The sequence below is a fragment of the Drosophila mojavensis genome, unplaced genomic scaffold (genome assembly GCF_018153725.1).
Source record: "Drosophila mojavensis isolate 15081-1352.22 unplaced genomic scaffold, ASM1815372v1 contig_136, whole genome shotgun sequence".
Taxonomy (NCBI): Eukaryota; Metazoa; Arthropoda; class Insecta; order Diptera; family Drosophilidae; genus Drosophila; species Drosophila mojavensis.
Window position 1 is genome coordinate 22,814,655 of NW_025318667.1, and position 14,129 is coordinate 22,828,783.

Consider the following 14,129-nt stretch of genomic DNA (forward strand, 5'->3'; position numbering starts at 1 on the left):
CAGTGCGAAAGTGTTATTGTCATAGTTGGGGCATTAACTAATTGCGATCGCGGCACTTTACGGCATAGCTCTACTCATGGGGCAGAATGGTTCCATTGAGGGGTATATTATAGGAAATTGGGTAGAATACTTGGTGAATAAGTATAAGATGGGGCGTTTCAGATATAGATTTATAATTACGCCCAGTTTTCATCTATTTGTTCATACATTTATTTGTCTATTTATTTTCCATTATTTATTTTATTATTTACTTTTTATTCCCTCTCGTCCATTCCTCCATCCATTCATAGACTATTCGCCCGTTCGTCCATTCGCTCGACTGTCTGTCCCTCCTTCTATCTGTTCGTCTTCTATCCGCCTATTTGCGCGTCTGTTCGCCCGTCTGTCTTTTCATTTGTTCATTCGTCCGTCCGTGTATCTCTCCGCTCGCTTCTCCGTCCGTTTATCCATTTGTGTATGCGTTTTGTTTTTTCTAGATTATCGATTGTTTATCCATATCGTAAGTCATTCTTCCGTCAGTCCTTCTGCTAGTTCGCCTGTCTGCCCGTGCGTTAGTTCTCCCGACCGTACGCTTGTCTGTTCCTCTGAACGCTCGTTCGCCTCTATGTTTATCCGTTATCCAAGATCCATTATGTTATCCATTAGTCTATCTGTCTGCCTATCCGTTTGTCTACCCGTCTATCTATTCGTTTGTCTTCCGTCTGCTTCTCCGGCTGTCTATGCGTTAGTCTTCTGCATCTGCCTATCCGTCTGCTTCTCCGGCTACCTATCCGTCTATCCATCCGTCTGTCTATCCGGTAGTCTATCCGTCTATCTATCCGGCTGCTTTTCCGTCTGCCTATCCGGTAGTCTATCTGCCTATCCATCCGTCTGCCTATTCGTTTGTCTATCCGTCTATATATCCGTCTGCTTATCCATCTACCTATCCGGCAGTCTATCCGTCTGTTTATCCATCAGTCTATCCGTTTGTCTACCCGTCTATCCATCCGTCTGCCCGTCCGGTGGTCTATCCGTCTAGCTATCTGTCCGGCTAGCCTTGTAACTATCCGTATATTCACCATGGACATAGAACATCCTCGCTAGTCGTGCACTGTGCATGATTTAAATGAAATCAAATAGTAGTAATGAGAGCTTCAAATTGAAAGCTCAAAGGGGCTGCCAAAAGTTTCCCTAATTTAAGAGCCCAGCTGGAGGCTGTTAGCTGAAAGGCGATTCCCTTAGTTCTAGCTCTAGTTTTCTTTAGTAGCTGTAATCTAAGCACTGTTCAGTGATGTGCTTTGGTGCCCAACTAGCTGATATTCTGCATTGCGGGTAGAGCTTTAGAGTGACTGCGGTCTGGGCTGACAGTCGGGCTTCCCCATCTCAAGGCAGACACAGGGTATCTAAGGATAATTGCTTGCTCGACTCATAAGCAGCACAAAGGTATGCAAGAGTACTTGGACTCAAATTCAATCGAATTGTTTGTATGGCTAAGTGTGCCTCATGTCTATGTGTGTGTGTGTGTCCGTGTGTGTGTGTGTGTGCAGTGGAGCCACTGTCTCCGGCTTGGCTGCAATGTACGTTATCAAAGTATCTTGTGGATTAATTAATAATTTTAGAGAATAGTTTGGCACACAGGCGTTTATTAAGTTACATCCAAGCAGAGGAGAGTGTATGTGTGTCTGTGTGAGTGTGTGTGTGTGTGTGAGTGTGTACTCTTAGCTGCCTAACTACTGTTTAATGAAGCTGCTACTTAATATGCATCGTTGCTTTTGGCCGCTGGTCATTATTATTGCTGCTGTTGTTGTTGCTGTTGTTGCTGCTGTTGTTGTTGGCGTTGTTGCTGTTGCTCCTATTGTGTTGTTAATCACACTCAAAGGCATTGTACACATACATATTAGATGGGAAAACACACACAAATACTTAATGCAACTGCAACTGGCGACAATTTGTCTTGAAAGTCAACAATGAGAATTCTCCATTTCAATTAATTGAGCAACAGTTGCTGCTGTTGTTACTGTTGCTGCTGATGTTGTAGCTGTTGCAGCAACAGTTGCTGCTGCTGCTGCTGGTGTTGTTGCTGCTACTGTTGTTGCTGCTGCTGCTGTTGTTATAGTTGCTGCAGTTGCTGCTGCTGCTGCAGTTGCTGCTGTTGCTGTTGCAGCTGTTCTTGTCTTTGTTGATGCTGTGGCTGCTGTTTCTCCTATTACTATTTCGATTGCTGCTACTGTTGCTATTGCTGATGTTGCTGCTGCTGCTACTGTTGTTGCTGCTGCTGCTGTTGTTGCTTCTGCTGCTGTTGCTGCTGCTGTTGCTGCTGTTGTTGCAACTGCTGATGTTGCAGCTGTTGATGCTGCTGCTGGTGCTGCTGCTGTTGCTGCTGCTGTTGCTGTTGCTGCTGTTTCTGCTGCTGCTGTTGCTGCTGCTGCTATTGCTGTTGCTGCTGTTCTTGTCTTTGTTGATGTGGCTGTGGCTGCTGTTTCTCCTATTACTATTTCGATTGCTGCTACTGTTGCTATTGCTGCTGTTGCTGCTGCTGCTACTGTTGTTGCTGCTGTTGCTGCTGCTGCTGTTGTTGCTACTGCTGCTGTTGCTACTGCTGCTGTTGCTGCTGCTGTTGCTGTTGCTGCTGTTTCTGCTGCTGCTGTTGCTGCTGCTGCTATTGCTGTTGCTGCTGTTCTTGTCTTTGTTGATGTGGCTGTGGCTGTTGTTTCTCCTAGTACTATTTCGATTGCTGCTACTGTTGTTATTGCTGTTGCTGCTGTTGCTGCTGTTGCTGCTACTGCTGATGTTGCAGCTGTTGATGCTGCTGCTGCAACAGTTGCTGCTGCTGCTGCTGCTACTGTTGTTGCTGCTGCTGCTGTTGTTGCTACTGCTGCTGTTGCTGCTGCTGCTGTAGTTGCTATTGCTGTTGTTGCATTTGTTGCTGCTGCGGTTTCTGTTGCTGCTGCTGTTGCTGTTGCTTCTGACAACCTTTGAGTTGCTGCTGCTTTGGCTCTTGTCGAAAATACAATTGAGCCACCGCAGCGGCTGCTGCTGCCAAAAAGAATTCCATTTTCCCTTTGCCAATCTCTATTTGTTTTTGCCGTTCTTCTTCTATCTTTCTTTCGTTCATTATTTTTTTTTTTTTTTTTGTATCTTGTTCTACTGCACAATGCTGGCTTTTGGCCGCATTCAAAGCTGCTGCAGCAGCAGTTTCGCTGCTTGGCGACTCGGCGAGTCGTGGGCCAGCCGTCCCGGCAATGGGTCGAGCCGGAAAGGCAGCAGGCGCTGCTGGCAGAGCAACTGCACTGCTTTCTAAGTTCAATTGGTGTAATGCTCCTTATACGCTGTACTGTTGTGATATAGGGTATATTGGCTTGGTAGAGAAGAACAAAAACCCGAAAAAAGGAGTTATGGCTAGCCCCATTTAATTTATACATACACTGTAAATTCTTGAGAAGGAGAACGAGCTAAGTCGATCCGTGTCCGATTAAAGACTTTTTTTTTATTATAATTTTTTTTTATTATTTAATTTATTTTTATTTTATTTTTTTTTTATCGTAAACTTTTCCCTTTTAGTCCATCAATTAAAAGTGTTAACGAAATTAAAAATATAAGGCTTAATATCGTTCATGCTTGGGGAGTCAAAGGATAAATAACGTTTTAATAATTATGTATTTTTTATAGGGTATCTGGAGTTGAATAATTCTCTCATCATAGACTTCCCAAAAAGGCTTCATTTGAGACTTGGCTTGGCCGGCAAGCATTCAATTGAGACTCTTCATATACGCAGTTCGCCATTGAGTTAAATGCTGTGCGATCCTGAACGACTGTTTGAATGGGCAGCTCACAAAGGCCGTAGCCGACATACATATTCGGGCTCCGGCTCGTAATCAAGTTCGTGGTGGTTCGCACAAGTTGCTTGGCCATACGACAGCGGAAGTCGTACGCACGACAACCGGAAATGAGCCAAAAGTCTGGCAAACATGAGCGCCAAATGAATTGAATGCACTCAAAAAAACTAATCCACTCGCACTCTCAACTGCACTTGCTCGCTCGCTCACTCAAATGCGGTGGCTGCTCTCTTGGCCGCTGGCTCTGACTCGGTAGTGGGAAATATGGGGAAATTATGCTTTGTGTGAGTGAGAGCGTGAGCAACAGCGCGACGCTTAGCCAAAAATATAACAGCATGAATATAGCTCAAAAGGCATCGCGTGCAGTGTTCGGCTATTGAGTTCGTGCGTCGTGCTCGTGGCTCGGCTCGACGATGCTGCGCTCGTGACTTGCCAGGCGACGACGGGGCTCTGGGCTATGTCCGCCACTGAGTCATTGTGTCAACGCAGGCAACCGATGCGGACGCCACATGCGGCACATTTCGCTCCGTCGTGGAGTAGCTGCGAGCACAGCCACAGTCAGCGTCGAGTTCGCCACGTGCACGGACATGTTGAAGCGCCCATAGCGCAGCGTGTCGGATATTTGTGTGTGTTTCCTTTCGAGAATATCGCGAGTGCAGTACGAAAACAAAAGTGCGGCAATTGAATGCAAATAAATACACAAATACCAACAAATAAATACAGCCAAGCAACTAAATATTATTAATTACAAATACATGTATTATTTTATTTTTTTAAATATATTTTTTTTCGTTTGTGCGCGTTTGTGTGAGCGAAATACGCAATTGTGGGTCATTGTCGGCGGCCCAATGCCGTTAGCCGGCAACTGAATGCAACGGTATTGCGCGCCAAAAAAGAAAAGAAAAAAGTGCAAATCGCATTTCGATAAGAAAGAGAAAAACAAAACGAAGAGAAACAACAACAGCAACGGCTAATTACAGCAACAACACAAGCAGCAGCAGCAGGGCAATTGCAATTACAGTTAGAAATCGGCCAAAGAGGACAAACAGCAGAGACAACAGCGATTTGACAACAGTGAAACGTCGCTAAGTAGTGCAAGTGCATGCGTGCATATATTCAAGTAAATGTAGGTCGCAAATCTATTTAATGAATTCATATATTTTTTATGAATTAAAGATGCTAAAAATAAATAGTAATAATAATGAAAGTATATATATATATATATATATATATATATATATATATATATATATATATATATATATATATATATATATATTGTTTTTTTTTTAAATCTAGTGAAGTTTTGTATTCATATAAATTTGTTTGCTGTTATTTATCATTCATTATTTATATATGAAAATATGTTTGAAGTTCTTTGCTGCATTGTCATTGCACTCAGCTGTAAACCACACACATGCATGCACACACACTGCACACATGCACACGACTCATACACACTCACACACATTCACACATGAATCAACACCATAAGAAAGCTCCACTGTATATGCCTGCATACACCAATGCACACACACTCATACACTCACACATAGATGCTCATAAATGTACGTGTGTATGTGAATAAGTTGAGCCACTTAGCGAATTGGCAGACAGACATATTTTTAGCCATAGCCCAAAAGTAAAAAGCAAACGCAGCCAAAAGGCGACCACAACAACAGAAACAACAACAAGAACAACACAAACAGCTGGGCATAGAGGACAGAGAATATGAAGAAATGGAAGCAGCAGACGCAGCGCTGCCGCCCACTGACAGTGTTGCCAGATTAGCTATTTAATAGCATTTTTAGCTATTTTTGAACCCTAAATGCTATGAAAATTTTGAAAATGCTATTAGCTATAAATTTAGCTATTTTACAAACGAATATTTTGAATTTGATTTTAGTATTTAAAGCAAAAAAAAAAAAAAAAACATTTTTCGATTAAGTCCCAAATTGTACGTAATGATCTGCGCGATACTACCACCACGACTTTGTTGTACTTATACCATCACTAGTTGTGAATTTATACCATCGCTAATTCTTCTTGCGCAGCAATGGCAAATGCTGCCATGATTATACCGTGCCTTCCAAATATTTAAAAATGATTCCAGTTAATCAAAAATATAATTCTGATGATGATTTGGATGTGGACCAAATTGTAACATTATTAAATAACATTTAAAAATAAAATTTAAAGTAAATGCATAATGCATAAAGGTTTCAGCTATTTTGTAAGCTATTTTAAAATTTGTTTAGCTATTTTCAGCTATTTTTTAGAGACGATTTTGCTATTTTTATGTCTCAAAACCTGGCAACACTGCCCACTGAGCATAAAAATTCATTAATAAAAACAACAGCAAAAATTAAACAGATGCCATCAGCTCTCTCTCTCTCTCGCTCGCTCACTCTTCGAGTGCGGTCCATCGCTCCCCTTACATACACATGTACATGCTTAACTATATACGCACACACATACACACACACACATAGACACACATTCTTGATTCTTCTTTTGCTTTTCCTGTTGACTTCCCTCTGCATTAAACAACAACAAGAGCGCAGCACAGCTGCTCTCACACAATTTTTACATATGTATGTATGATGTATGTGTGCTGGTGTGTGTATGTGCATATGTGTTATAATGTTCGCATGCTGCTCAAGCCAATACCAACTAGCAACAGCAACAGCAACAGCAACAACAAGAGGCGCAAGAACATATTGATAAAGGCAACATTGACGAAGGTCCCATAACCCATTCTTCTTCTTCTACTTTCTGTTCCCCATATTTGCTGGCATTGTCTGCCGCATTTTATTTTTGCCGCAAAGTTTGCATTATGAACGTGTAGAATTTTGCGTGCTGTTGTCTTGTCTGCCGAATGTAGCTCAAGGCTAACACGCACTGTGTTCCGTCGTCGTCGTATTTGTTGTTGTGTCTCATGTCGTTTTGCCCATTGTCCCCCTCCCAGTAGTTCGCAACAGCTACCAAAGAGGATAGCATATGGTATGCCCAACTAGCACAACATTAAATATACCATTATTTTCTGCTCAGCGATCGTTGCAATAGGGAAATTTCTGCATGAATAACTTCCCAAACATTTCCAATCAGCTTTCTGTTTTCCAATTGGAACTGTGTCACAGCCCGAAATCCAGACATTTTTATAGATTTCAAATACATTTGATCTAAAAATAAATTTGAAAAATATAAAAAAATAAAAACCACTTGCGATCGGTGACAGAAAAGAAGCAATTTAAATGCAAAATAAATAACATGAAAGATAAATATCCAAGGCGTGAATAATGGGTTCGCTGTAGCTTATGCTTGTTAAGAGTGGACTGAACTATCCGAAACGTTGTATGTAGATAGATACTTGTATATATTTGTCTGTGGTTTGCAATCGCCATTTTGTATTTTCATACCAACCGGAACTTTTCACGGTTCACAAAATTGTTTTCATTTTTTATTTCATTTTATGTTATTTTATTTTATTTTTTTCGTTTTCTGCGGATTACGTTGGTAATTTCGCTCAACGCCAAGCAAGTTGGCCCGAAAATTGGCCAGAAAACATTTGCAGCTATTTATGTAAATTCTTGACCTACATTGCCCTCAACTACACGAGCAAAGTGACCAAGTGTAATAATATAAGATAATAAAACTGGGATGACATGCAGATACTTGTAATACAATGCAAATGTCTCAACAAAACCAACAAAACTTCAACTAATAAATTTTAACTTGGCAACAAGTTTATCAAGCAAATCACAATGGGGGAAAACTATAAAATGTTTTGCTTTTTTTTTTTTCGTCACTAACAAAAGTTTTTGGTCTTTTAGACTGAAATCACGGCGAATTTGTATTTCGTTTCATTTGATCGATTTTTATCGATTATGGTTGTTTTTAATCCATTTGCTTTGCATTGCCTTTGATTAAATTTTAATTTATTTTAATTTAAATACAACAAATTTGGTTAGTATTTTATAAATTAAAGTTAACTGTTGATCGATTAAATTAGTAAAAATATGAAAAAAAAAAAAAACATTGATGAACTCACTAACTATCAATTATTAATAAATACAAAAAAAAAAAAAAAAAAAAAAAAAAATAAATAAATAAATAAATAAAACTTTAAAAATATATCAGTATTATATTATATATTGCTCCTAAAATAAATAGAGTAAAATATTTATTTTTAAATTTGTACATATTTTGCAACTCAGATCACATTTTAGCAAGTATAATCTGATTAGGAATATATATTTTTATTAATATATACAAATATTTTAAATATCTTATGCCACTTGCTACTAAATCGATTTATCGATTGCATAACGTTATCGTCTTTTAATCTATTTCCCAAATAACTCTGTCGTCGGGCGCTTCTTTAGCTGGTTATGCCCCAATTCTGCAGTTGCCACAGACATGAGCAAGTAGCAAGAAGAAGAACACTGCAAAGATAAAAATACGCACATACATTTCGTATCTAGCAGATATAGAAACACACTGCACACCAACAGATATACATACATACATAAATATATATGTAGGAATATCTGTCTCTGTGTTTGTGTTTGTGTGTGTGTGTGTGTGTGTGTGTGTGTGTTAGTGTGTAAGGCGGCAATTTAATTTCATTATTACGCAAAAGATAAAAAATAATATGAATAGAACCTAAAGAAAAACCAGAAGACGCAGAACAAAAAAATGCTCGTTGGCTAAAAAAGTGAAAGCTTTTGAATTTCTGCCCAGCCGCAGCTCGACCCGCACCCTCTACCCACCCACCCCCGGCTGCCGCTGCTGCCCATCACCCTCTCACCCATAACCAGACGTACCTCTTGGCCACTCAGCTCATCTCGTCTGCGCTCATCTCTCGGTACATATATACACATACATATATATATATATGTTTGTCTGTATGTTTTTGTATTATTTTCCCTGTTTTACTTATGGAAATTTAATTTTGGTTTCCCATTTTCATGCATCGCAGCAGCGAAACTTGCGAAAAATTTTAATTTCTGTTAAGTTTTGCTATCGCACATTTTGTGGCTTTCTCTGTTTTTGTTATGGCATCGTTTACAAGAGCTCAAATGATAATCATTGAAAGTCCAGACGGCGTGAGCGATAGAGAGAGAGTGTGAGAGAGAGAGAGGGAGAGTGAGAGGAAGGCAAGGTGCGGCGGCGGCTTCTGTTGTCTTGGCCACAAAGGAAATCATTTCATTGTGAACCGCAACTAAGCAGCTCCATTACCATTTCCCCATCTCAGCCGTTGAGTTGCTATTTTGGCTGCTCCATTTCCATTTCCATTTCCACTCCCATTTCGATTCCCATTCCCATTCCCATTCTACACGGCGAGAGACTCTCTTCATTCACATTCAGCTCGCAGTTTGTTAAGTCGTCTGGCAAATTTATGACATTTATTGAAATCCTTTTTGTGTTCGCATTTAACGCTGCACTAGCTCCGCTTCACTCTCCCTCGCCCCGCCAAACACCACCCTCGCAATTGTCTGGCCTAACCGCAATTAGTTGAAAATTTCTCGGCAAAAAAAAAAAAAAAGAAAAATGAATAAATAAAAAAATAAAAAAAACCTGTTGAATATTTCAGTATAAAAGCCAAAATGCAATTTCCATTTTGCCATTAGCTAAGAGAATTTCATAGGCATTTCATAGAAACTTATTGGGAATGCATTTGGCCATTTTATAAAATATTCAAATGAATTAGCGGTAATACAAGCATTAACAATTTCAATGAAAGCTTATCCTTAATAAATATAATTTTTATTTATTTTTATTTGTATTTTCCATTACGTGCAATAAAGGAATTTCATTGTACAATTAATTTTAATTGAATATGTTTATTTATTTGACATTTACTGCAAATAAATTGAAATTACTTCATTCAATTATATGTACATATAAATTTCTATAAGTTTTGCGGCTTACTAAAAAAGCTGTACAGGATATATTGGATTTATCATAATGTATGTAACAGACAGAAAACTGAGTGTGCTTGAGCTTGATTAGATATAGGTCGATATGAATATATTTTAAAATCGATATAAGTCAATATGAAACTTGAGAGTTTCATCTAAAATATCTGCTCGTCGAGCATACCCCACATTGGAGCACTTTAAGTCTTTGTTTAAGCTAATTAAATTGAGTTTCTTTGAAAGTTCCTGGCAAGTAATTCTTACGAAGAGCTCTGCAATGCATGAAAAGCTTGCCCACATATTCCCAGAAAAAAAAAAATATACACAACAACACAAAGAAAACAAATAAACATATATAATTAGAAAATTCATTTTAATTCAATTAAAATATAAATTTGCTTTCATAATGTGAATTGGAATCACTCGAATTTGGTGTAAATTTAATAAAACGTGAAAAATGTGAAATGTTCAAAAATCGAAATGCAATGAAACAAAGTAGAAAATATTGCGACACGTGTAACATTTAAATAGAGTTTACGCAAGCTTAAATTTGTGTATTTAACAGAGCAATTGTATTTTACAGACATACAAAGAAAAAAAGACAAAAAAAAAAGGCAGAAACCAACAAAAAGGGCAAATAAAAGCAATCAATATGGAGGGCAGAAACAGAAGTGTGCATATATTATATTTTATACCCAATTTATCATATCCATTCGCAATGAGGATTCCATTTGTGTTGGCCAGAGCGATGCCCAATTGCTATTGCCATCTCTCTTTTCCTTCCCACTGCGTGTTGTTGTTGTTGTCGTTTTTGTTGTATATTTTCCTTTTTATATTCTCATTCAGGCATTGAATGAGAAAATAAAGAACGAAATGAAGCAAATGTGTTAAGCGGGCCAAATGTGTTGTTAACTCAATTATGCGTATACAAGCGCATGTTCGTTATCAAATATTTTTCTATAGCATTTCTCTCTCTCTCTCCTCTCTCCTCTCTCTCTCTCTCTCTCTCTCTCTCTCTCTCTCTCTCTCTCTCTCTCTCTCTGTCGATGTTCTGCGTGCCTTAATCAAATAAGCATGCAACAATTGGGTTATTCTATGCCATTTGCTAATACATGAAATTGGTGAAAGTCTTTGAGAGATAAAACATTTAAATTTATATTTTAGATTTCTTATATACATATGTATATGGCACATTCATTGTAGTTCATATAGAGCTTTGTAGTCTTGATTCCCTTTTTGCATATTATAAATAAATCAAACACTCTAGGTTTTCATGGAACGGAATTTAATTCAGTTCGTTTGCTTTTTGGCTAAAATGTGTCAGCCAAGCTTTCGTATGCTAGGGCTTAGCAAATATACAATTTATGTGCCACTTCTCGGAATGGAATACATAAAAGTACTTTTAAATTTCTGTGAAAATCGCATTGAAGAGCGATATTTCAAACTGCTTGCTGTATAGCTAAGAAATTATCGATGGCCTATTCCTATTATTATTTATCTGCCAGTTTTCGAATGGAAACACGCCAAAATGCTTTAAAAATAATTCTTTAGAAAGAAAATCGCGTAGGAAGTTGATCTTTATTAAAACTGTCAATAAATTAAATGCTATGTAGCTAGAATTATGCTAATGCCATAATAGTTTGTTACTATGAGAATCGCATGGAAGAGCTATATTTAGTAATATTTTATTTTATTTATTTATTTTTTAATAATTCACTCCTCCACTCTTCTTTCGAAATAAAGTACTACTAATGAAATACTTTAAAGATAAATTATCAATATGAGAATTGCATAGAAGAGCGTTATGTAATAAATCTAGCTTGCTGTGCTGTTAGAAATTATTTTTATTAATATATGAATTTATTTTATTCTCCATATATTTTACTTTCCTTATACGGCATTTTATGATATCGATAAATTGTAAAATATTTTTGATTACTCGACAATCTCAATTAATTATAATCATTAGAAACTGTTCAAAATATTTAACTTTGCTTTTGCATCCCAATGACAATTTTTTGCTTGCTAAAGAAACTGCTTGAATGTAGTCCTCATAGGCCTATGTAAACAAACATTGTTTTCAACAATTTTCCGCTTGACTTTTGCGCTCAAGTTCCGGAATAGGAAAAAAAAAAAAAAAAAAAAAATTACGCATACGCCATGCTGTGTTGCGACCTCAAAATTAGCTGCTGCAGGCGAGTCAGCGGCTAAATTAGCCAAATATAAACACAAATCAATTACTGTGTGTGTGTGTGTGTGTGTGTGTGTGTGTATTTGTGATATACATAAGCAGATATGAATCTTGTAGTTGCTCATGACTAAAAGTTTTGCGCTGTCGCCTGTCCTCTGCTCGCGTCTTGACGTCGACATTAGCGACAGCATCGGCGTCGACGTCGACGTCGACGTTGGCTTCGGCGTCAGCTTCAGCGACAACATCTGCAGCAACCTTCGTCTGCGCTGCGACAGCGAACTAAAAGTATTTGGTTCAAGTGCCAAATGAAATATTGACTAGGCAAACGCCAATCGCCGCAAGAGACGCTGCGACGCTCGAACTTTCAGCATATGGCGCGCGTGTCTGCAGCGAGTGTTTGTGTGTGTGTGTGCGACGTTGTGTGTATGTGTGTGTGTGTCTGTTTGATACAAGCGCCATTCTGTTCACTATATAAACGTATACTATATCATATTGTTTCTCTAAAATAATAATAATAATAATAACATGGCAAATATTTTACTTTTCCTCTCACTCTATATCATTCTCTCTCTCTCTCCCTCTCTCTGTCACTCACTCTCTCTCTCTCAGTAAGCTGTTCGCCGTGTGTGCCGTGCGCCTTGCAGATGGGTTGACAAGAGCAATTTATGTGTCTCGTGTCTCTATCGAAGATCAAATACCCTTGCCAGCAGCAATTGCAGCCTCTTTGGATGCTCTTTAATGGAAATATATATAATATAAATATAAATATATATATTTCAATATGTATATAAAGTCATGGCTAAGAAGCTATGGCCATATTCAGAAAAATTTGTGACATGTTTATAAAATTCTGCTTGCCTAGGGTATTCAGCCAGGCATGTTAACCTGTATGTTGCCCTCTCTCATTCTCTCGCTCTCTATCTCTCGCTCTGTCTCTGTCTCATGCTGTCGCACGGCCTCGGCGCCTGTTTTTTTTTTTTTTTTTTTTCTTCTGTCTAATAATAAATTGCCAAAGAATTTATATGTACTTGTATGTTTGGCAACAACAACAACAGCGGCTGTAATTTGTTGTTTATGCTCGCTTGTTGTTGCTGCTTTTATATGATTTGTATTTATTACGCTTCTTCTCGACGTTGTGCTTAGTTTCTGTTGCTTAGTTTTGCCGCTTGGCTCGTGCGAAGGTGTAAAGCAACATTTTCGTTCTTCTTCTACTGCTTCTTATTTTTATTTATTTTATTCATTTTTTTTTTTCTTTTTTCGTTTTTGTTCACTTTCACTTTTCGTTTGCCCTTTATGTCAGCTGCTTGTGCTGACAGTCTGTCCCGCCAGCCCCCCGGCCACGCCTCTATTCTTGGCCGCCTCTTGAATAAACCACTTAAGATCTCAGCGCCTTTCAATTTCAACGATGACATCGTTCGCCGAATGCTTAGCATCAGCTTTAACATCATCAAAATGGAACTGGCGATTTCCTAAGCGAGAAGACTAAAGGCAAACTTCTATACACTCACACACACACACACACATACACACGCATAACATTTCAAGGTTAGACACACAGTGCGTGCTAATTTATGCGACAAGTGTTTATATACTTGACACAACTTCAAGGATCTAGAAACTTGAGAAGCTGAATCATCAGCTGAAATGTAAATTTTTTGCCATTGTGCTCAGATCTTAAAAGTTGGAGAAGTAGCTTTAGTTCTAAGCATACATAAAGACTTAAAAAGAAATCCATTGAGTTGAAGTAGTAGCTCAAGATCTTTGGGCATAAAGACACAAACTAGAAACATGATAAATCACAAAAGTAGCTTCAAGCCCAGACTTAAGTCGACATCTAAATGAGAACTTAATTAGTAATGAATGTAATTCCAAAACTAAGGACATACATATATAGATATAGCATATTACGAGATAATAGGCAATATGTATGTAGCGTTCAAAATACATTCTGATTTAACCTTAATCCAGGTCTGGTTAGAGATTGATTAGAAGATATAATAAGCTGAGCTGCTCTAAACAAAAATACAAATATTTTTATGCAGTCGGGACTGCGCGACTATGAGATATCCGTAGGTTTAGGTAGAGCTGATTTTCCAATCATTATATATCTCTAATCACAAGCTCTTTTAATCTAGGGTATTAAATTAATTTAAGAATGAAAAATATCTGCACATAAAAAAACAATGAGTAATATATTCTTAA

At 38.0% G+C, this 14,129-nt stretch overlaps 2 protein-coding genes across 5 annotated transcripts in view; one reads left to right on the forward strand and one right to left on the reverse strand.

Moving 5' to 3' along the window:
• Nucleotides 1-1,768: 1,768 nt before the first annotated feature.
• LOC116804475 (UPF0746 protein DDB_G0281095-like) lies at nt 1,769-3,834 on the reverse strand. The gene is given in 3 exon segments (XM_044008598.1): nt 1,769-1,830; nt 2,032-2,401; nt 3,751-3,834. Coding segments are annotated over 3 exon segments (516 nt in total).
• A 450-nt stretch (nt 3,835-4,284) lies between these two features.
• LOC6584515 (dorsal-ventral patterning protein tolloid) overlaps nt 4,285-14,129 on the forward strand; it is a 107,372-nt gene continuing 97,527 nt past the window's right edge. For 2 of the 4 annotated variants that reach the window (XM_044009070.1, XM_044009072.1), the window contains exon 1: nt 4,287-4,941. The gene's annotated coding sequence lies outside the window, so the exon portion shown is untranslated. Of the gene's footprint in view, nt 4,942-14,129 lie in introns of all 4 variants that reach the window. The other 2 variants (XM_032732235.2, XM_044009074.1) reach the window with 2 other exon arrangements.